Source organism: Panthera pardus, unplaced genomic scaffold (assembly GCF_024362965.1).
Source record: "Panthera pardus isolate Hobbes unplaced genomic scaffold, ASM2436296v1 HiC_scaffold_22, whole genome shotgun sequence".
Classification (NCBI taxonomy): domain Eukaryota; kingdom Metazoa; phylum Chordata; class Mammalia; order Carnivora; family Felidae; genus Panthera; species Panthera pardus.
In genome coordinates, this window is record NW_026526788.1 from 72,245,573 (window position 1) to 72,268,727 (window position 23,155).

Sequence of the window (23,155 nt, forward strand, 5' to 3'; positions counted from 1 at the left end):
TATTACAGGCTCTTACATAGCACCACCAGCCTGACCTTGAGAGCCCTTGTTACGCTTGGGATTTTCTACGTATCTGCGTCTCTCTCCCTGCTAGACTGAAAGCTCCATGAAGGCAGGGCCGATCTGACTTTGCGCACCATTATATCACCAAGTACCTGGCCAAGGATGGCATGTGTGACGCTGAGATGTCTGGAAATGCTGAGGCCCTTTTGTGACCTTGAGGGACGAGTGTGGAGCTTCTGGAAGATGTCACTCTTCCGGGGAAGGGTGGACCCTGAGGACGATACCCTAATACAAAGGGGCAGATCCAAGACTGAAGGTCAAGTCATGTTCTTGGGGCACAAGAACATGGTGCCCTTGTGAACTCCATGGGTTCACAAGCCAACCCTTGGTGGCTCCATGGGTTAAGCGTCCGACTCTTGATTTCAGCTCAGGTCATGATCTCATGGTTCGTGGGATAGGGCCCCAAGTCAGGCTCTGTGCTGAGAGCACAGACACTGCTTGGGATTCTCTCTCTCCCTCTCTCTCTTTGCCCCTTCCACTGTTGTGCACACATGCTTTCTCTCTCTCTCTCTCTGTCTCTCTCTCTCTCAAAATAAATAAATAAGCCTTAAAAAAAAAAAAAAAGAAGTCATGTTCTTGGGGACAGTGCCAGAAATCTGCCCTACCTCTGGATATATTATAAATTCCAAGAGCTAACAATTTCCCTTTGTGAGGCAAGCCTGTTACAGGTAGTCTTGATGTATTTGAGGGGCAGCAAAACGGCAGAGTGACTACAGAGTCCCTGTGCCCTTCTGGAAGAGAATGAGACAAGATGAGGCCAGAGAAGCGGGCACGAAGCAATTACTTAAGAATTCCTTTTCCGAGGATAGTCCAGATGCCTGCAGGGACAAAGTCGTCACAGCTTCAAGTCTCCCCACCCTTCAGGCCTATTTTACTTGGACATTCTGCATATGTCTACTGAGGGCAGAGAGAGAAGTGTGGGACTCTGCTCCTGGACCAGTTCGCTCCTTAACCATTCTGGTCTCCTGTTCTGTCATCCATGCATCCACCGACACCTGGACTTGGGGGCCATAAAAGACTCTTTCAACTCCAGCATTCTAGAATTATTTCCCTCTGCATTCTTTTTATAAGAGAGACAAATCAACAGAGAATAGGAACCCAGCCCCCAACAAAGAACTGTCACTGAAGAATTACATTTTCAAGGCAACAGGGCAAAGTTGGTCACTTCGGTCACACCCAGATACAGTCTCCAATTCAGACAGCTGCTCTGTTTGCATCTCAGAGTTCTAGAGTGGGGGGATGCAGCCATGGATGCTTTTTTGGTATAAGTTACACGAGCACCCCCAAAAGCAGATGCAATGGCCCTGAAGCCTCTCACTGCTCCCACCACCAACTGCCCTCTGGCCACAGGTACCTAGTGGAAGCCCTGGTGGTGATCTGTACTGTTTCCCTGCCCCAGGCGGCAAGAGGTGATCATCAGAGACAAAGACACACAGGCTCCCAGGAGCCTGGCATCCCTGTTCATGAAGAACTGCACCAGCCTTTTACCCCCCTAGAGCCCTTGGCGTTCTAATGTTGCACTTCAGCCAGTGAGGAGAATGGTCAGCTCTTCCTTGACGTTTCGGTCTCAGGGCAAAGTCACCTCCTCCAAGAATTGCCTCCTCACTTCCCTGTGTGACGGGATTTCCCTTTCCCTTCCATTTGCTGTCACAGCGGTCTGTCTTCTTCAGAGTACTCACTCCCATCAAAAAAATGCTTGTTTTAATTCATTATGTCTCCTCTGCTAGACTGTAAGCTTCATGAGTTCAGGGGCCTCATCTGTCTTGTCTGTGCCCAAGCCCTCAGGAGCTAGCACCACGCCCCGCCCACAAAGGTTGGCTTGCTAAATATTTGCTCGTATTTTAAAACTTGGTATTTAAAAATTTTGTCAAGGATTTGTTGAAGTCACCCAAAGATCCTTGACAAATCATGGAAGGGCACATGGCAGGTCAGAACAGGAAGTTCCCGGGGAAGTCATCTGTTTGTTGCACAACAACTTTCGACCGACACAGCTGGGTTGGGAACAGCTTTCAGAGTTTCATACCCCTCCCCCACAGGACAATGACAGCACAAAATACGTGAACTTGCTAGCTTAGAACCGATGGTCTGACCCATACACTGTGCATTGCCAAAGAGGAACAGAAGGGTCTAGCCAAAGAAGCAACTTATTTAATGGGACGTTCAGAGACTCAAACCCAGGGACTTGACACATGCCAAGAATTTCTCAAGTCCCCAAGGCCAGTCCTTTGAGAGTTTAAACACCACAGTCTATAGTATTCCTTTACTCCTGGAAGCTGGTGGGGAGGAAAGTCTGTAAACACCGGCATCCACGCTCAGCATGTGGAGATTCATGAGGTTCCCCCGGTGAGACGGGGCCAAGTCCATGGTCAGGGATTACAGAGCAAAGTGACCAGAGTCACTCTGGTCAGGGGGGAGGTATGTTCTGAGAGGAGAACACGGAAGAAGGCTGAACGAGCAAGGGGAAGGTACAGGAACGGGCAGGCCAGGGAGGCCACTGCGTTGTCATCATTCTGTATGCTAAGAGGCCGCTCAGAAGAAACACAAAACAACACAGTCCTTTTGTTTTGTGTTGTGTTTACAATGACCAAATATAAACCCCCGAGTATAAATTTTTCTATTTTAGGGTTTTCTAAACAACATTTAACTTGGTGTCTTACATCTAGGGTAAATATTTGCCCGGAATTTCTGGCCCACATCAGAGTGCTTATCTAAAGAGTTATCTGGTCCTGCTCTTAGTAGGAAAATTCCGCATTCGAGTCAGGATACTCACCCTGCGTGTGAACCCACAAGAACTCTCCTTCCCTCAGTCTCCAGGGTACACCGCAGCATGAGCCGAGCGCCGGCCGGATCTGCGTAAGAGCCCTTTCTGGAAGGTCCATCTGTGTATGCTGCACTTTCCCTTAATTAAGGGAGAGGGTGTGTGGAGGAACAAGTCGAAGACTGACCCTCCGCTCAGGTGCCAGGCTGCGGGGAAGGTTGGGGAAAATTAAGCACCCAAAAGGCAGGGCTGCAGATTATAACAAGGGAGGCAGGCAGCCGGCGCGTACGACGGGGTGTGGCCGCCCCGTATCACACAGGAAACAGGCGCTGGGTCATCGATCGTTCATCTCAAGACTGCGACTACAAACGCACGAATGGGTCTGCAGAAGCAGCCACAGAACCTGAAAGCAAACTGGAAAGCCAGGACAAGGGCCATCCTCACACACAATGAGTGCATTCTCATTTTCTCAGTGAGACCTTCTCGAGGGGCGCCCGGGTGGCTCAGTCAGTTAAGCGTCCGACTTCGGCTCAGGTCACGATCTCACGGTTCACGAGTTCGATCCCCGCGTCGGGCTCTGCGCTGACAGTGTGGAGCCTGCTTGGGATTCTCTCTCTCGTTCTCTCTGTCCCACCCCTACTCACGCTTGCTGGCGCCCTCTCTCTAAAAATAAATAACCTTAAAAAAAAAAAAAAAAGAGGGGCGCCCGGGTGGCTCAGTCGGTTAAGGGTCCGACTTCGGCTCAGGTCGTGATCGCACGGTTCATGAGTTCGAGCCCCACGTCGGGCTCTGTGCCGACAGTGCAGAGCCTGCTTCGGATCCTCTGGCCAACACTCTCTCTGCCCCGCCCCTACTCTTTCTCTCAAAAATAAATAAGCATTAAAAGAAAAGAACTTCTATCATTTTGAGGCCCCCGCACAGTGTGTTATACACACACACCACTGAGATCCCAACCTCACAGTGACTCTTGCAGAGCAGATATTATCCACATCTGACAAATCAAGAAACTGAGACAGAAATAACTTGCCTAAGTCATGATCTGATGAAGTCCGGATGCAAACCCAGGCCCGACTCCAAATCCACATTCTTTCCACCACAGCGCTGCTCCCCCCAAAATAGAAAAACACCTCCCTAAGATGCTAACATGCCTCTGCCTCCCCTCCCCTCCCCCCCCCCCCCCCCCCGGTTGAAGAGAGAAGGCAAGCTTAATAGGGAACTTGCCAGACTTCTAGTCAGAATGTCTTCACGGAACTATCCAGCAGGCAGTTACATGGATAAACTCTAAAAAGGAGCTCCTCAAATTGAGAGTGCAGACTCCAGGGTCCTCTGAACCCCACGCAGGAAATATTGGCGGGAGCAAGGGACTCAGTGTGGCACCAGCACGCAAGAGGAAGCCAAGACCGCGAGAGGGCCCGTATCCTTGGGGGCCCGAGGTCAGTCCCGCCAGTCATGGCCGGCGCTCAACAAACTAAACTAGGGTCAAGAACACGGAAGCATCTGGGAAAACTTCTGGCCAAGTGCAGAGACTTCTTCCTAAGTCTCCCTAAAATTAGAAAGACGTCATTTTCCCCGTTCAAATACAAACCAGTGCTTAGACCAGAGGTAGCTGAGAATCCATCTTGCTTTGGTTGCTTTGAGTTTTGACCTCACAAATCAAACCGGCGACAAGCGGAAGAGCATGAAAGGAGCTAGGCCTTTGGAGCTGGATGCACTTGGCTCATGTTCCGGATCCTCCACCAGCTAGCCGTGCAGCCTAAGGCACACCATTTGACTTCTCTGAGTTCTTGGTTCCCTCTCACGTAAAACGTGAATAATCCTCCCACTCCCCCACTCCGGGCCAACACTCAGGGCTTTTGTGAGCATTAGATGAAATAACCTATGAAGGCATCGCGAACCCTCCTGCTGGGCAGACAGCAGGCATTTCACAATTAACGTCTTCACAACTGCTCTCTGGCAACCACAGCCTGCTTTGACTCTGACCTCGGGGCTGGGACTTGAGTTGGAGGCATCTCAAAAACATGCCTGGGGGCCATCACAGCTAAACCTTCAAGCCTGAAGAGGCTTATTACTCTGGAGAGCTCACCCCTAGCTGGCGATGCCTGCTCTCGCGAGGAGTCCTCGTCACGAGAAGGGTACTCCAAGAGCCGGACCCTTGGTAAAGGTACACGTGACAAACCAGCCGGCATTCAAACAGCAGTGGCCACCAAACCCAAAAGTAAGTCACTCCCAGCCAATGCCCTTCGGTGAGAGGATTCCAGAGAGATCTCAAATCCAGACAAAGGGGACTAGGATGAATGGGTCGTGTTCAAGAATTCTGACCCTCACCTGACCCCATGCACGATATAGAAGCAGTAACTTCACTTTCTCTGCAGAGCGAGGTAGCCACCAACAGCTGGGAAATGTCAAAATGAGGCTGCCCAGGTCTAAACTTATCCCTCCTCCACCAGGAGAGGAAAGCAAACACATTTCTGAGTCTCTAATCTTTATGTTTTGCTTACGAGGAACAAGTGTCGACAAGATACAGGAGACGTTGCTTTGTTTGCCACCAAAATGCATAGAACATAATTTTATATGAAACTACACCCGCTTAATTGTGATGCATTAAGTATTATGTTCATTGTTTCTGAAACTGGGTAGAAATGAATAATTTATTTCAGACAAAGGAAACTCTTGAATATGAAACGTCTCATCTTTGAAAATTACAATTTGGAAGACAAGGATGAAAAAGTACCCACAGCCAGTGAACCCTATACCACTAAGAGAAAACAATGCGTCGACTGTTTCCACTTTGTTTTGCAAACATTACATTTTTTTAAACATCCTTGAAAATAATAATAGTAATAAAAACCCGCTAGGCTTTCACCACACCCACATCCACTCAACACAGAATCAGCATATCCAGTATAAACTTCCGTGCTGGGTGAACACCTTTACTTTTCCCACCAGTGTGCCTTGGCTCCCCTGGAATCATTCCCCAGATCCCTGCACCCCGGGAGTCCCTGCCACCTCCTTCTAGAACTTTCTTTCTACCATCGAGTTCCTTTCGTCTTTCCTCCTCCTCCCCTCTCCCTCTGTGGCACTTCACTCTGCCCTGAGCTTTCTTTCTGGTTCTCCACCATGTCCCTAGAAGCCAGCACAGTGCCAGGCACGGAGAGAGTTCTCCAAGAATGTGACTACTGTTAACTTTAGAGTAGATAATCCATGTTTTGGACTGAACTGAATTGGTGATCTTCACTTCAGGTACGGCTATTAAAGTCTCCCTCTCCTTTTTCTCCTTGTCATTTTGTTTTGTTGTTTTTTTTGTTTTTTTGTTTTTTTTTTTTCAGAGCAGAAGAGATCTACATCCACTCGAATAATCTACCATTCCTGTTTCGTGCTAATAAATTGGGAGAGGAGGAAGAAGGGAGGCAGAGACTGGCAGTCACTCAGCCACCATTTACTGGGCGCTTCCGAGCACTCTTCCTAAGTGTTACCTCCAATAACCTTATGTATTAGATACTATTATTATCCCCATTTTGAGATACAGAACCTAGAACTGGGTAACTATTTACCCGCGCTCCCACAGCTAGTAAGTGCTGGAACGTGGAACGTAAATCTGGGCGTGATTAACCCCCAGACTTTTGCTCTGTGCCTCTGCTCTTAGACATTTCATAATTTCCCCGGATCATCAGGACCTCATCTCCTGCCCCTCCCCGGTCCCACCCCAATCTCTGGAATGAATGCAGATGGTCTGCCTGCTGATTCTTCATGTGGGAAAGTGCTGCCCAGCTCTGGGTGCGTTCCTACCCGGAGATCAGTTACAGCCAAAAAGGGCAGCACCCTCGCTCCCTGCTCCCCCTCCGACAATAGCATGAAAACAATGTCATAAACACACCCTGGGCTCAAGAAAGGACACAGGGGAGGGTCCGGTCACTTCTTCAGACCCAGCTCTGTGAGCTGCAGTAATTACCGGCTCCAGTTCCAGCGGCCGCCCCTCCTCAATCCTTCCCTCGCCAGGCGTGCCCTGGGGTGAGCGGGCATCTCTTTCAATTAAGATAGCTCCTTGCATTTAGGATCTTTGAGTTTTTATTCAGACACTCTTGTGAAACGTTCTGAAGCAAGTTGAGAGACTGGTGCAGAAAACAGCCAAGTGAGACACGGGATTAGGGCGCCAGAAGAATAAGACAGTATAGAGAAAACAGAGGAAACACAAGCCCCTATGTCGAGTCCTCTAAACAGGTACTACCCAACGGGGGTTGAAAGGTCCACAGAGAAGCTGGGAGGGCCATGCCTCCCATCCAAGAAGACAGCCTGAGCCACTGGCCACGAAGGGAAAAGGCAGAAGCCCATCCTGGGCCCAGGACAGAGGGCAGCACTGGGGTTGGGACGGGGATGACGCAGAAAGGGAGGCGGAGACTCATTCCTCTCAGGGGGCCCAGACTGTCCACATTCCCACCGCCCACCAGCGGAGGCCTCGTCTTACCCGCCAGGCAACTCAGCATATAAGGAATAATTTTCAGGGACGTTCTCTCCCACCACGATCATTAAGATCCTCCAGGCCCTGGCTCCGGACCGCTCTGCCTCCTGCACTCATTCCTCTGGGCACCCGTCTGTTCCGCTCTACGGGTGCCTCCAGCCACCTTCCCAGGACCACCCTGAGAGGACCAGGCGGCCCCACTGACCCCCGCGCCTCTGTGCACCGCTGGCATCTAAATGGGAAGCTGTGCGCGCTTGGTCTTTGCATCCTGGGGCCTGGTGCACCTTCTCTCCCCGCAAGAAGAAGGTACCAGGAACGGAGTCTAATAGCACAGGGCTCCTGGCCTCACTGTTTCCTTCCCCTGAAGGTACCCTGTGTGATAAGAAGTTACTACTCATGCTAACAGGCCTACGTCATCCTCTAGTCTAGGAGCATCCAGAGCCCTTGTATGCTTTGAGGACACAGAACGTACTAAGCCGAACCAGATGCGACTTCTGCTTTTGTGCCACGCTGACCTACCAAAAGTGGCGATTTCATATGATTCAACCTAAAAATGCAGCACTGCTGAGGTAAAGGAGTCCGGTTTATCTTTCTCCGGTTCTGCTGAGACAAAGACCAAGCCCCCGTGTGTGGCAAACCCGCCTCTCTGTCCCGTTCTTCTCTCACCACAGTCTGTACCTTGCGCTCCAGCCATAGCAAGCGACTTAACACTAGCACCCTGGATACTCCGTGCCTTTGCCCATGTCGTTGCCCCTGCCTCGAATACCCTCCCCAACCATCTCTACCTACCAAACTCCTATCCGTTCCTCAAAACCCGGCCCCAAGTCACCTTCAGCAAGCCTTCTCTGACCCACAACTCCATCAAGTCAGGTGAATAGCCCTCCCTGGGGCTACTTGTGAGCCTGGTGAAGTTCTTCTCAATCACTCACCATTTTGCATCATGATTTCTTTTGTTTATACCTATTCCTAAACCAAAAAGAAAAGTTTTAGGAGGCAATGGCTGGGTCTTATTTACTCCTGAATCACCCAGGCTTCATACTAGGCTCTTGGTAAGTTCTCAATAAATAAATACGCAATGAGGGAATTTGGCAGAAATGTCACTCCATCACGCTGAAGTACTGAAAATTGATAGAGATCACAGAAACTGACCAACTCTTCTCTTTACCCTAAAATGAATATATGCATTATATTTTATCTCTGCCTCTACTGTCTCTGTCTGTCAGTCAGTACAAAGTGCCTAATCATCCTTCATGCAGTTTGTGCACCTCACTTTCCCAGACTATCTCTCCTCTTACATATTTGCAAATGGGGGCTACAGCCTGGGTTCTGGAACCAGACTTCCTGGATGAGAATGTGGCTCAACCAATTCCTAGGTGTGTACCCCTACACAAGTTTCTTATTTGGACCTCGGTTTCCTTATCCACCAAGTGGGGCTAAGAGTACCTACCATTTAATAAGGTTGACACAAATTATTCCACTGAAACGCTTAGTCAATGACCTCTCTCAGCTGTTGCAATTATCATTATTTTTATTTCTCTTGACGTCTCATGGGGAATATGGTTCGAGTTTCAGTGCAGTCACTCCTTTTCCCATTCAAACGCCACTTACTACCTTCAAGGGCACAAGAAAACGGTGGTTCCAACGAGGGCTCCCCAGAATTCATGGATTTCCTGGTATCTTCTGCATTTGAAACTCATAGTAACAGGGATCAATGAAACATTTCATAAACATGGGCTTTAAGAAACCTGCTGGCCTGTTCCTACAAAGAATGCAATCAATACTTATTTTCATACATTATTAACTGTATACCAAACGATAATGTGCAAAGGGTAATAGAAATAACAGCCGGCATGGTGCTTCTTAGACCATTCAGAGGGACGTAAAGGAAAGTGGTACCAGCATGGTGGAAGACAAATGAATAGCATATTAGGTCACCTTAAAGTGGGACTAAACTACATATTCCTTTCTTTACCACTGTGTAATGCTATTTATATGACAACACGACAAAAAATGGCCCTAGGCATTCTGCTCTAGTTTAGAAGCCTTCCATCTCACACTGAAATGAAAAAAAGATACAATCCAGAAATTGCTTCTTTGGTTAATATTTCTGCAGTTCCGCAGGAATGGTTTTAATAGCGTGCGTGTTCTGGATTTCGGTTGTCAATTAAGAACCCCACAGAATGCAGGGATAAATATTAAAATAATAGAGATTGGCTCGTATTTCAACTTTAGAGGCCCTTTGTCGAACAGTGTTTTAAGGTGCAAGACAGAGCAGGCAAAACGGGGAATTAAGGAGGGAGAGAAGCAGATCTTCCCTTCGGCATATCCTTAATAAAGGGTCCAGGCCTGTGTTGAAAAGTTCATCACTTAACAGCAGAAGGAGACAGGAACAAGATACAAATCTGCACTCTTCCGCTCATGGGCAGTGTGGCCCTGGGAAAGCTACTCAACCTCTCTGGACTCAGGTCTCTGTCTTGGAAATCAGAGAGAATACCTGCTGCTAAGTGTAATGGGGGACCGAAAGGAACTAATGCCCGTGAACAGGCTGGGCACTGCAGGATGATCAGCCGGGACACCCCGGGGGACTCTCTCCCCACACTCACCTCCACTTAAAAAAAACAACAAAAAAAAGTGCAGGTCTGGAGATTACAGAGCTCTAGTACTGATGGGCAGCATCCCGGAGGGAACTGTGGTTTGACCAAAAATAGGCCATTTGACCAAATGATTAAAAGTCTGTCATATGCTAATGCTTGGATGGGGCGGACCCTGGGCCAATTTAGTAGGAGTAAATTGCAATTGATTTTCGAAGAAATTGCTTGTTCTCTTGCCTTTCCTCAGCTGTGTCACACTCTCTCACACACAGCTGCCTTTGTCACAGCCAGAACCAACTGCAACACATGTCAAGGAAGAGCTTTTGGAGGCGAAATGCTTAATAATATAGATAGCCACATTCACGCATACACTATAAATACAGGCAGACACGAACAGGCAGATGTACAAATATATCTCCCTCTGTGTGCATATACATGTTTATATGTGTTTTAGAGACCTCGAATTTAGAAACAATTCTGCACCATGGTTGTGCCCTTCTGTATGTTTTGCAAATCCCTCCGTGGTTGGAGAGCTATCCGGAGTCATTTTTGTTTTTTTACAACAACCTACTGTTTGAATAAAGCTCGTGAAAGAGCACAGCCCCAAAACCTCCTCTCCACACACTCCCCAGCCCTATCTATGTAAATTCTTGGATATGAAAAGAAAATGGTTAAAAGATCACAGAAGATAAAAAATCATAAGAATAAAGGTTAACAATGGCTGCTTTCACCCCTAATTTCTGATATGGTGATAGACCCTCTTAGAACATTAATTAGAATGGAAAGAGATGAAAGAAATGCCCAGGGGACATAATAAATTAGCCCCTTATGCAAATCACCCATTCGTTTTCATCACTGACCCAGCTAGCTGAGTCTCTAAATTACGGGAAGCGGTTAGCTTCTTTAACAAAAAATTCCAGATGAAAGATTAATTTTTTTTTTAATCTGAAGGCTGGGAGAGCTTACAGCAAAAAATAATTTCTCACTTTCCCCTGCAGACAACTCTGAAGGGGGCCGAAAAAATATGAAAATTAACCTTCCGGCTATCGGCTCCTGTTGCCAAACAGAGACTTAGTAATTAACCCTTACTCTGAAACAATTCCAAAACAACAGACAACGACCCTCCTGCACGAAAGCCAATGGCTGTGGTTCTCACCCTAACTGTGGAAAAACCAAGTATGGCTTCAGAACAGGTGCACAGACCTGAGCAGGGGAAGGACAATATAAAGGAGGTGGGGAAATGCCAGGATGTGGAGAGTTTCGAATATCAATTTAAAAACAAACACACACCTAATTTTACTTGTCATCACTGTCCTGCACAATTTATGTTCTACTGCCCTAGAAATTTATGGAACTCTCAGATTTCTTATCAGTGAAATAAAGGGATTGGACGAGAATGACCTCCAAAAGTCCTACTCCATCTACAATCCAGGGATGTTATTTATCCTTCTGTAAAACAAACACGGCACTTCTGATGATTTAATTTGTTTAAATATAATCTTATGACGTGCATTGTGTCTACTGAACTCACTCCTGGCTTCATTTTTCTCTTTCCTATCTCATTTTCCCCTTGTCCCTCTTTTTCCCACTCACTTCTTATTTTGTTTGATTTTCTTCCATGTATTCAAATGAGATGCTTTAAACACATTCTGGTTCAAGTAAGGTATATATTGCATAAATCATGCTTTATAAGTGTTAGTAATATGAAAAATATATATACCAAGATCACAAGTTTCTTTGGTATGAAGAAACTGCTGCAAAGAAAAACAGTCTGTCCCAGAATAATTCAAGATTCAATATGCAGGCCCTTTAGAAAAGGAAGGAAAATACGTTAAAGGCCATTCTAGTCCACTGCCCTCATTTTATCAAAGGAGTGGCTACCTCTCAGAAAGGGCAGACACTTGCCCAAGGTCACCTGGCTGGTGAGGGAGAAAGCTGGAGGCAGAACACCAGTCTCCTGACTCCTGAACAGTACCCCATGGACCAAACAATCCTGACTTGACACCTTCTTTTGCAAATTCAGTACTATATCCCAGAGACCCAAGAAAGAGCATCTTGTGGAAAGAATAAGCTTGGGCAGCAGAAAAATTAAGAGATGGCAGAAAGAAACACTTCCCAGGACTAAGGAGAAGGAATGAGGACAGACCTATTGGCTATAAATAATTTTGCACCTTGTAACAATCTTCAGTTCATGCCGTTACCTGTCACGTACTGATGTTTTATCTCCCCTCTTCCGGTAACGGGACCTATGGTCATGCGATGCAAAAATATTTGGCTCTCTCTAGCTTCACATCCCTCACCGGAACATTCAGGCCTTGGCCATAAGTATCGAGACACTGGAGTGACCTGCTGTTTTCTCCATGAAACTTCTCGGGGTTGACAGTTAATCTAATAAAGTTTGCCTTCGGGAAGTGGTCAGTGATACAAGAAGACATACATTCCTCGGGTCAACGTGCAGGTAGTAAGAAAGTACGTGTAGCCTATGACTACCTTATTTCTGGAAAAAGAAAAAAAAAGACATATGTGTGTAGATGTGTGTATGCACACCTACGTATATACACATTCACATTTAAAGGAAAAAACATTCTGGAAAGTCTCACTCATATCAACATGTTTACAGTGGCTATCCTTGGGAGCTGTGGCTAAGGCTGATTTAAATTCCTTTTCCTTTTTTACTTGTTTGTAATTTCTTATTATTCTACCAAAAAAAAAAATGAGTTGCTGAGGGACTAAGAGAGGGAGAAAATAAAAACCGAAAGTCATGGTCTGCGAAAGTGAAATTTAAGTGTACTCAGCACGGCCTGTGGAGACGGACGCATCTCCCAGGTTTAAGGCATGCCCTTCTCAGGGAGCAGTAATTCTTCCTGCTATGAGGGGCGTTGGAGAGCAGATTTATGAGCAGAGGTTAGAAGAATGGGAATCAGTCAAGCTGAGAAGGGAAAGCTGATCACAAGAATCCTTAAACACAGGAAGAGCCCCCACCCCAGGTTATCACCACCTGCAGCACAGGCACCTCTGACCAAAGAACGTAAAAACAGGGCCCCAGAGGAACAGGGGGATTCAGAGTAGGAATACGGAAGACTTTCCCCAAAGGGAAGTTAAGACTCAAACAGGGTTATTAAGAGACAGGCCTTTCCTCCAGGGCCCTTTAGATAAAGGATAGATTTTTCATTTTTGTCCAAGGTATTTTATGAGCAGCCTTCCTGAAGCCTTGGGATGGCCATCCTTTTCAAGATATAGAATCGGTGTTCCATGACCAGGGAACAAGGTCTGCTGAAAAGAGTCCCGGTCTTGGAATCAGGAGCGAGCCAACAGCTAACGTGACCTTGGCACCGCATGAAAAGTGGCTGAGACTTCCTGGGGATCAACAATGCTTCTGTCCAGTATTTTACATATAGTGTCTTCAAGTCCACAAGAACCTATAAGGTAATAACCTTCATCTCATTTTATATCCGAGGAACCTGAGGTAGAGTGAGCTCAAGTGATGTGTCCAAAACGAAGTGAGTGGCAGGGCTAGGATGCACCCAGGCCGGTAGGCCTCAGAGCATAAGTTCATTCTCCAGCACTGGTACCCACAAAGGTGTGGACGCACGAAGCTGCCCAGGGCACTGGTGGGACAGCAGACAGTGGCCTGGCTTGTTTGGACGCAGGGCAGCTGCGGTGAGATGGAAAGTCAGTTAGTGGAAGGATCTATGGAGGAAAACTGAAGCCAGATTGTTCCTACCAGTCACCAGGGTGCTAAGATAAGCCCTGCCAATGAGAAGGCCAGGTTGGATTGAGAGGAACTTGACACAGTGATGGCAATATGAAGGTCAATGTAACATTCAGGTGCAAGTTGAGTATATTTAGGGAATGGAGAGAGGAGAGCAATTCAAAAGACAGCCAGTGGACTGCAAAAGACTTGGTGATGGGTCTGGCTGAGGAATGAGAATGGCAGACAGGGTGGAAGTAACCCCAAAGCTTACGATTTAGGCAGACAATGTCACATGTAAGACAGGAGAGTCGGAAAGAGAAGGGTGTGAGGAGAAAAGGGGAGAGATGGTGAGATCCGTCTTAGATGCGTTGGGTGTGAAGTAACTGAGATACATCCGGACGGAGTTGTGCAGGACACAGCTGGAAATGTTGGTTGAGAGCTCTGGTGAGGCCGGGGTTAGAGGGAAGGCACTGAGTCGTCAGTCTAAGCGGTAGCTTCCATCCCAGGAACGGATGAAGTTTGTCCAGAAAGCATGCAGAACAGAAAGAGGCCAACACTGGCCTCCCCTATGGCATTGCCATGTCCTGGCAGAGGTCCCAGAGGCCACCCTCAAGCAGTGTGGCCCTGGCCAAATCACTTCCCCTCTCTGAGCTTCAATTCTGTAAAAACAGAAGGTCAGACTAGACCTCTAAGGCCCTTCCCTGATATCCAAACACCCATGGTTAACAAGATGGCTACTCAGGGCCAGGAAGAATGCTCCATGCTGACAGGAAACTCGGCATAACAAGCAGGTCCCTAACTTTCCAGCGGGAAAGACAGACACATACATAAGGCCGCTCAATACACCGTGATAAACTGCTATCATAAAGGCAAGAGCAAAATGCAGCATAAAAGAGTCCCGAGTAGAAGTGCCTGTCTGGGGGAATCCAGCACGGCCCTCAGAGATGAAGCTGGATCTACGTGTCGAGACACTAACAGAGGCAAGAGCGTGTGCAAAGGCACAAAACAGCGAATGCACATAGAATACCTGGGGAATGGACTGCTCGGTGCGCTTGAGTGCAGAGGAGATGACGGGGTTTGTAGGAGGAGGGCGGGCACCAGCCGGCCTGCTGAGGAGTTTGCCAGACAAGGAACAGCGGGGGTTCTAAACTATTGGCAAAACGTGATTAGAGTTGTTTTGGAGAGCCGAGTGCAAAGCAAAGGGCCACCAGACACCCCAGGACTTGGTATTTACAAACACCTCTCTCTTGTCCTGATTTCACAAGATAGCACAGGACCTTATAAGACCCATCTTCGATATATACAAGTTTTAAGAAAGCTTTTTTTTCATACTGACATAAATACGATGGCACATTAAAACAGAAATGCTCAACATGGCTAACTATTCATATTCATTCAGAAAAAGAGAAGCCATACTCAAAAGAGTGTTCAGGGCCATCTTCTCCTGAAGCAATAGATTTCCAAGTATGTGGGAACCAATGTCAAGATCCTAAGGCTTCCTGGGAAGGTCTAAGCCACTCCTGGGACTTGGCAGGAAATGATGACAGAGCTAGAGAGCTAGACCTTTGTCTTTCCCCAAACCAGAGTCAGCATATTCAAATCCTAATAGCGCCCTTTCCCCACCTCTATCTTGTCTCTTGCTTGCAGTACCATCGGCCTTGGTTATGTTTGAGAAAGGCTGGTGTCTCTTGACTCTTCTCTACAAAACCCAACCTCCCAGTCAATACTTTTAGACCCTGAAGCCCTCTTTTTCCCTTGCTGCCACAGAGGTGCTTATATTCCCCTCTGATTGTCCATCCTCAGGCTTTTCTTGGCACCCACTGTGCCTTCCAAATTTCTTGTTACTCTGCTCTCCCCCTAGAGAGTCCAAAAGCACGGCCAACACGTTCATCTCCCTTTCGAATCACTATTTACTTTTTGCTGCTTCTAGAACTTTCACGAAGAAGAAAAGGCGAGGTGAAAGAGCAGAAAGTTACGGCAGAGGTGAAACAGACGTGGTAGGTCTGTCCTCTGGGGCTCCATATGCCCACGTGGCTCTGCTCTCTTGGCTCCCAAGACACTTTTCTGTGTTCTCTCCTCTCCTCCAACCTCCTTTGGCACTGGCTCCCTCCTTCCTTTGTGCACTCCCCCTCACGGTCTGGTTCTTCCCATTTGAGACCTCTAAGAACCACTCTGGCATCAACCCACAACAAAGGCGCCTCCTTGAGCCCTTAAAAGTGTTTTTAAGGTCAAATGCTTCCACCAACACGTTTTCACAAGGGCTGTCCCTCCAACTCCCCACTGCAGCTCCCCAGTTCTCGCCTGACTAGGCTGTCTGATTTCCCTCCTGCAGCGCAGGCTTCAGACCAGACATGACAGGTTTTAGACTCTATCTTCTTTTCCTCCCTTCCTTGTTCCTGCCAGGCCACTGATCGCACGTCAACACAGCCTTTGGTGATCAAGTAAACAATGGCAAAGATGGCCGTGGGTTTGAGGAGTCCAAAGAAAATGGAAACACAAGAACGTCAAACATGTCTTGTTCGGTGAGACAATTCAGTTCACATTCAATGTACGTGGATAAACATTCTCTTCACATTAGGCAAAGAAACCCAAATATGGAAACTGTGATTGCTACCATATCTGTAAAAGGCAGAGGGCCTGTTGTCCTGGTTTCGTCAGAGAGATTTTCAAGACAGAAGAGATGTTCTAGAAACTCGGATTCAAACCACGAAAGCAACATTCGTCATCCTGCTCTTCTGTCTTTCTCTATCCTACAAATACCAAACTGGATAAGATGCATTATTCAATGACTTAAAACCTCTCAAGGTTCCATTTGGCTTCCCTAGGCCCACTCAGGGGACACGGTCACTGTCAGAGGTCAAAGCTCATTAGCACTGGAACCTAAATTCAATGCCCTTGAGATATAAAACTAGCTCCTGACAAGGCCTTCCTGGCTCTGATTAATTCATTATGACTTCTGGGTTCTCAGCAGGACAGGTCTCACAACCTCAGGCTCATATCTGCTATGAAAAGAAACCTGGCTGAGAAAGGGATCCAAGAAAATGAATCAGTGAAACTTGGTTCATGCAGAAGAACTTCCAAAATTCATAAAAGAAATTCAGACAAACCAGTGGTATCTGAGAATGGCCAAGCCCTTTTAAGTGTAGAATGAATGCAAGGATTGAAAACACCATTGAAGACCACAGTGAATGGGTTCTGGAGGTGACTTCAATCTTCCATCAGAATCATGAGCTGTCAGGACTAGAGATTATTTACTTCAGTGGTCTCATTATACTAAGCAAAGAGAGACCCCGAGAGGGAAAATGAGTTTGCTGAAGTCCTATATTCCATAGCAGTTCTGAAATTAAAACCCAAATGAACCTTCTTCCTTGCCCACCTCCTCACTCCTACTGTACCCAGGGGGGTTCAATCCCTCCAAGCATCTTAGTACAAAGACTAAGGAGTAAGTCTTCCCCAGGGCAGGTTCAGGCAAGAGGCACTGCTCCTCAAAGCACCAGGAAGGCCAGGTTCGCCTCCAGTATGCCGTGTGCCATATCCCACCCCAGCTCCTACAGACTTGCTCCCATGAGAGCCCAGATGTGTCTGTGGGTCTTTCTTCCAGGGCTTGAGACACTGCCTTAGAGGGGCCAAGGGGACAGGGAGTGTTAGTAGGGATTTGGAGTGGAAATTATCAGCATTGTTTAGATAATACACGAATGCCTCTGGTGCTAAACTTATACCCTTGTATCTTATCCCAAAAAACGTGTAGACGTGCGCGCGCCCACACACACACACACACACACAAACACACACACACTTTTCCTCTGAATCAAAAAAACAGAATAATGTAGAAGAATGCTTCTCAAGCTTTATGTGTATATGAAGCACCCAGTGCAGGGATTTTCTTAAAGTGCAAATTCTAATTCAGTAGGTCTGGGATGGAGCTTGAGATCCCACGCTTCTAACCAATTCCCAGGCGATGTCCACGCCACTGGTCAAAAGACCACGCCCTGAACAGCTAGGGGCAGATATTACAAAAGCCCAATCTAGGTTTAAATTCTGGTGTCACTGATCATGAGCTTTGTGGTCTTGGGTTGGTTTCCTGACTTCACACTGCTTCAGACCAATCAGACCAATCAGACCAATCAGACCAATCTAGGTTTAAATTCTGGTGTCACTGATCATGAGCTTTGTGGTCTTGGGTTGGTTTCCTGACTTCACACTGCTTCAACTGCTTCATTCCTAAAGTGGAAATAATAATATCTAAGCTACACGTGAAGATTGTTACCTAAGTTCATGATGAAAAAGCTCTTAACATCGTGCCTGGAATATAAGAGGGGCTTAATAAACGCCAGTTGCTGGCTGTCTCTAAGGTTCATGAGGGCAGGGGTGACATCTGTCTGGCTCACTGCCAAAATCCCAATGGCTAGAACATAGTAGGTACTCAAAGGATGTCTGTGAATGAATGAATGTATGTATAACACACCCACACATAGTATCACTATTTACATACCCCCTTGGCTGTCTGTGGCTTTCTGCAGGAAAACAGAAAACGTTTAGAAACGTTAGAAACCAGGACACCCTCACCAGTCACAAACCATCATCTCATAGAATTCAACATGAACCGCCATGTATAACCACCAAGAAAACATAGAATCTGTGACGGCTGTATACACTTGAGAAAATGTCTTAACTGCAAACAAAGAAAGGCAACATCAGTCTGGAATCTGTATGTCATTAAGAGAAACTACTACCTTGCTCATTATTTATGGAGCTGCCTGAACGCCAGTGTTATGAAAAACGTAATTCTACAACGAAGTGAGCTTCCAAAACAAATGTAGAACTGCAAAAGGAGACCAAACAAATCCCGGGAAGCGAGACCACTTTTTAAAGGGCCATTGGAGCAGTAATCCATTCTTTTATACAGGCCCACACTTGCTCAGGAAAAATTAAAAATAGAATTGTTAACAAAGGGTAGAGTTTAATCTTTCAAATCAAAGGCAGACCCGTGAGTCCGTCCGAGATTCCTCAACAATCTGAGATTATCTTCAGAAGTCTCGGAAAGTAAGTGGCATCATTTAAACTGATCCCTTTGCAGGGAGGCACAGTGAATGGTGTGTAGCAAGAAGGGAATATGATTGCCACCTACAGACAGAAGTAGCACTCCCTACGCAAGAGCCAGCCAATCATATTTCAATGTGAAAAAAAAAATGCAACCAAATCACCTCCCTCCAACCTTTCAAATCACCACACCACATTACTTCATTTAGAATTACTTTCAATTCATACAATCATCTCTAGGCATTCTGCCTCTTCATTATCATCCTATTTCTAATTTCCCAGAAACACTGTGCCATTCCAATATCTACTTATACACTATCTGAGAGCCAAAGCGAATGCAAGCCAATGGATTTCAAGCAGGCAGAGGCATCAGAGTGGAAGCACGAATCTGCTTACCTGGTATGAATGGGACCACCCGGAATATATCAGACAATCTGCTGTTAACTGGTTCATAAGGGGAATCTTCGAGCAGATCATTTCCTAAAAACAACAGAATGACTGGGCTTAGATCTGGAAAACAGGCATATTTCAGAGAGTTGCTGTTATTGAATCTAAATTCTAATTATGCTATGATTGTGTAACAAAAAGATGCTGAAACTTTCAAAGATCTCAAAGGCATCTATTTGGCGGTGGATATTTTTCCCTCCCTCCGCCTTTGTTGTCCTTGCTCTCCCCAGAGTGCCATGAAAACACTGGAGAGCAACCCAGCCTGATCTTGCCAGAAAACTCTCCCACTCTTTGCAAAGGAATGAAATGCGAGAGGAAGAAACCAGTGATGTCACCAGCCCAGCTTGCCTCCAGGAGCCAATGGAAGAAAGGTGACCCAAAAGAGGCCCCCGTGTCTTTGCTCTTAAACGTGGCATGTGGTCAGAAAACGGGTATGCTGGCTATTCAACAGGCATAGGTTCTGGAGGAAGTGGCGGCTGAGAGGTCAAGTCTATAGGTTACAAATTCTTGGTGTGAGTCTCCATGGAGAATGAATGCACTGAACGTTTGTGTTAGATTTACAAACCTCAGACACCTCTGGCACACAAGGACCCCCAAATTCCCCTTGGAATGGATGGTTGTGACAAGTGGTCCTTTTTCTCTCAAAGCCACTTCTGTGTTAACCGAGGTTTGAACCACACCAGCTGGTTCAAGACTCAGGGAATCTAAGATGACAAATGCTTTCTCACACATCTGCCTTTGATCAGGTTTGTGGGGGGTTAAGATAGAATAAATTCTACTGGACCTTTTATTCTTAATTCTTTATCTGATGTCAGAATAGATAGAAAGGAAGAAAGGGGAGAGAGTCCGGACACGATTCAGGGCAAGTCTTTGTATTATTATTCTCTGAAGCCAGCTCTCCTTGGAGAAAAGTTGTGAGTTCCTGCCAAGTCTTTTAACGGGCTCCTGCTCGGATGCTCTGACCAGGTTTCAGAGAGGTCAGCGGGGGCCCGGGGGTGTCCCCCACCCCCTCATGGGTTTTCCAACAACCAGGCCCCAACAATGCTGCTCGGGAGGCAGCAAACACCAGCTGCGGCTGTCCCTGGGGGCCAATGAAAGGTCCTCATTCTGCAGCTGGGGAGAAGCGAGTCGCGGATGAGGTCAGCGGGACCCGGCCGAGGGGCCCGCCTGCCTTTGAGGGGGGAGGGGGAGAGGGAGGGGTAGGGGGGGCGAGGACGGCGGGCGCGTACCCTGCAGGCTCTGGTACATGCTCCAGTAGATGCGCAGGCAGTTCTTCTCCTTCTTCATGCCCCGCTTGCAGCGGCAGTTGTAGAGAGACTTCTGCTTGAGGGCCTCCATGGCACTGCGGCACTCGTCCTTGGCCTCCAGGCCCGATGTCAGGCTGAAGTTGGTCTCCTTGCCCGCCACGCACTGCCTCAGCGTGCGGTACTTGGTGCTGCAGCTCTGCTCTTTCAGGCACTGATCGCTGGCTTTCACACAGTCCAGGCGGTCCCCGCCGCTCACCTCCGCCGACAGGAGCAGGTCTACGGGCGGAGGGGGGAGGGAGCGTGAGGGCAGCTGGGCACGGGCCCGAAGCCCCAGGCTCCGGGGAGGGCGCGCGCTAGAGCGGGCTTCTGGGGTGCCCTGCGCAGCCAACGGGCCCGCCCCTCTACGCCGGGGAGTCCTTTTCCCGCCCCGGGACCTCCTGCCTCCTTGGTCTCCCCACCCCCCACGCCGATCCCCAGCCAGCCAGGCTTTGCGGGCTTTTCGCGGTTTGCCCCGCAGCGGGCGCCGCCCACCGCGCGTGCCCGCCCCGCCGCTCCGGGGCAGAGCCCGGCGGGAGCAGCTGCTCGGCCCCACCCGACTGCAACCCGGGGCTTTCCGAACAGGAGGGCGGCTGCGGGCCGGGCGCGGGGCGGACGAGCCCCGGTCCGCGGCCGGCCGGGCGGGGAGCGCTCAGACGCTATTCGGGGGAAAAAGTTTTCCCTTCGAAGTTTGCTCTCCCAGTCCAATGCCGGCCCACACCCCACCTGCCCGCTGCGCCTCCGCATGCTCCCGGGACTCGCTGGAAGCGCGGGTCCCGGGGCTGGAGGGCTCGGACCCCTTCGCTCTCCGCCAGGATAGGGCATGAAAAGGCACAGAAATTAAAAACCAAGCACAAAAAGCTGCGGGCAAGTGCCGCGCCATCCCCGCCTCCGAAGCCCAGCGTGCTGAGGATTCACGATCCCCTTCCCCCAAATGAAACTTCGCCCGCCCACACCCAGCGCCACCGCACTGCAATTCGAAGGGGCTGCCGCGAGGACCCCTCGGACTCAGCGGGTAGGAAAGCTAGCGGCGGCCTCGACTTACCCAGGAGCGGCAGCGCGAAGTACAAGGTCGCCAGGAACATGGTGCCGGCGCGCAGCTGGTCCCCGCCCCCCAAAAAATCCCGAGCCGCCGCTGGGTCTCGCCGGGGGAGCTCAGCATACAGCGTTCCCCGGACGGCCGCGCTGCTCTGGCCGCCCAAAGTTCAGCTCCATCCAGTGCGAGACGAAACTCCCGGGTCCGTCCGCCGCCGCCGCCGCCGCCGCCGCCGCCGGCGACTCAGCTCCCGGCGGGCGGCTGGCGCGAAGGTGGGAGGCGGTTCCGCTTTTAGGGGTTCAGGTCTGACCCAACCTGGAAGGGAGAGCGCGCTTTGAAATGAGAGCCGAGAGCGCTAGAGCCTCCCCCGCCCCTCTGCCCTCCCCTGCTCCCGCCTTGGGGGACTTTCTAGCGCCCGGGTGAGGGCCCACCCCTAACCCGGTCGGGGCGCAGGAAGGGGGCGCGGAGGGGGAGGGCATGTACGTGTATTCCGGGGAGCCGCCCGCAAGGGCAGGGCGGGGGCTGGAGAGGTCGGACGCGGGCTCCCAAAGTCCAAGGGGTGTCTATCGGGTCCAACCCAAGAGGCTGAACGCAAGCAAATAAATAAATAACGTTACTTTCCGAGCGCTGCGAGCGGAGCCAGCAGCTGCCGGGAGTCGAAGCACACGGCGGCAGCAGCTCTTCCTCCAGCCCTGGCGCAGAAAGAGCCCCTTCTCCCTGGAAGTTCGCCGCCCCCTCCTCCAGCCAGCTCGCTGGCTCCGCTGCCGGCCCTCTTCACCCAAACCACCAATCGCTGTCCCCGGTCGCCGTCCCCCCTCCCCTCCCTGGGCTCGCCTCCTTTCGGAGGCAGCGGGGCCTTGGGGAACCGACGTCCCGGCTGGGGCCGAAACCCGGTTCGCGCGCCCCTACCCGCCGTGCGACCGCTGCCTCCCGGGTGTCCGCGCCGTGCACACACTCGCCCAGAGCCCTGGACTCGGGCTCATCAACGCCACCGCCCGGGGCGAGCGCAACGGCCGGCAGCCCCGGAGCGCTGGGGCAGGTGCAGCCCGGAGTCGCGCGCGCCCCCGGACCCCAAAGTTGAGGGGCGCCTGCAAAAGGGGAGAAGGGGGTGGGAGAGCGGCGATGGGTTCCCAAACCCACAGAACGAGAAAACTCTCTCCAAATGCCACCAACCTGGACTCAACCGACCGTGTCCAGCTGTGTCGAGGAGCCAGTTTGTTTATTTATTTATTTATTTGGGGGGGTGTCCCCGCCCCTTCCTTCCCTTTCCGGACTCACTTCTCTGCGCTAGGAAGAAGATGCGGTAATCCCCGAGAGCTCAAAGGACTGAGTGGGGCCAGGAAGATTTCCGAGCAGAGCCCCGGCTCTCGGGTGCCGGTGAGGGATATGGGAAGCTGTGCGGAGGCTAGCGGGTTCCGAGGCCAGATTTCTTTGCCTGAGGACCCTCGGCCTGCTCCTGCTCCCGCCGCCCCGTAGCACACCCGCCAAGCCCCTCTGAGGCTCGCCCGCCGGGACGCCTCAGATGAACACGCTGGTCCGCGGTGGGATCCGGCGCCAGACCCAGCACGCGCGCACAGGACACACAGCGCTATGCAGCGGGCCGCGAGTGCTGCCAGACTGACTCTCTCTCTCTCTCTCTCTCTCTCCTCTCTCTCTCTCTCTCTCTCTCTCTCTCAGAGACAAAAAAAAAAAAAAAAAAAAAGGCACAAAACACAAGGGCTCTTTCTTCCGTCCTAGTGCAATCGAACCAGACCCTTCTTCCGAACACAAAGTTTTTCCCCACGTCA

At 49.5% G+C, this 23,155-nt stretch overlaps 1 protein-coding gene across 5 annotated transcripts in view; it reads right to left on the reverse strand.

The window, feature by feature from the left end:
- GFRA1 (GDNF family receptor alpha 1) overlaps positions 1-22,624 on the reverse strand; it is a 210,398-nt gene extending 187,774 nt beyond the window's left edge. For 2 of the 5 annotated variants that reach the window (XM_019459550.2, XM_019459546.2), the window contains exons 1-4: positions 21,986-22,113; positions 21,378-21,683; positions 20,279-20,572; positions 18,999-19,082 (exon numbers count right to left, since the gene is read on the reverse strand). In XM_019459550.2, coding sequence (XP_019315095.1) covers positions 18,999-19,082; positions 20,279-20,572; positions 21,378-21,417 — 418 coding nt within the window. In that variant the 5' untranslated portion in view covers positions 21,418-21,683; positions 21,986-22,113. Of the gene's footprint in view, positions 1-18,998; positions 19,083-20,278; positions 20,573-21,377; positions 21,750-21,851; positions 21,871-21,985; positions 22,114-22,541 lie in introns of those variants that run through there. The other 3 variants (XM_019459547.2, XM_019459548.2, XM_053909944.1) reach the window with 3 other exon arrangements.
- Between the last annotated feature and the right edge of the window lie 531 nt (positions 22,625-23,155).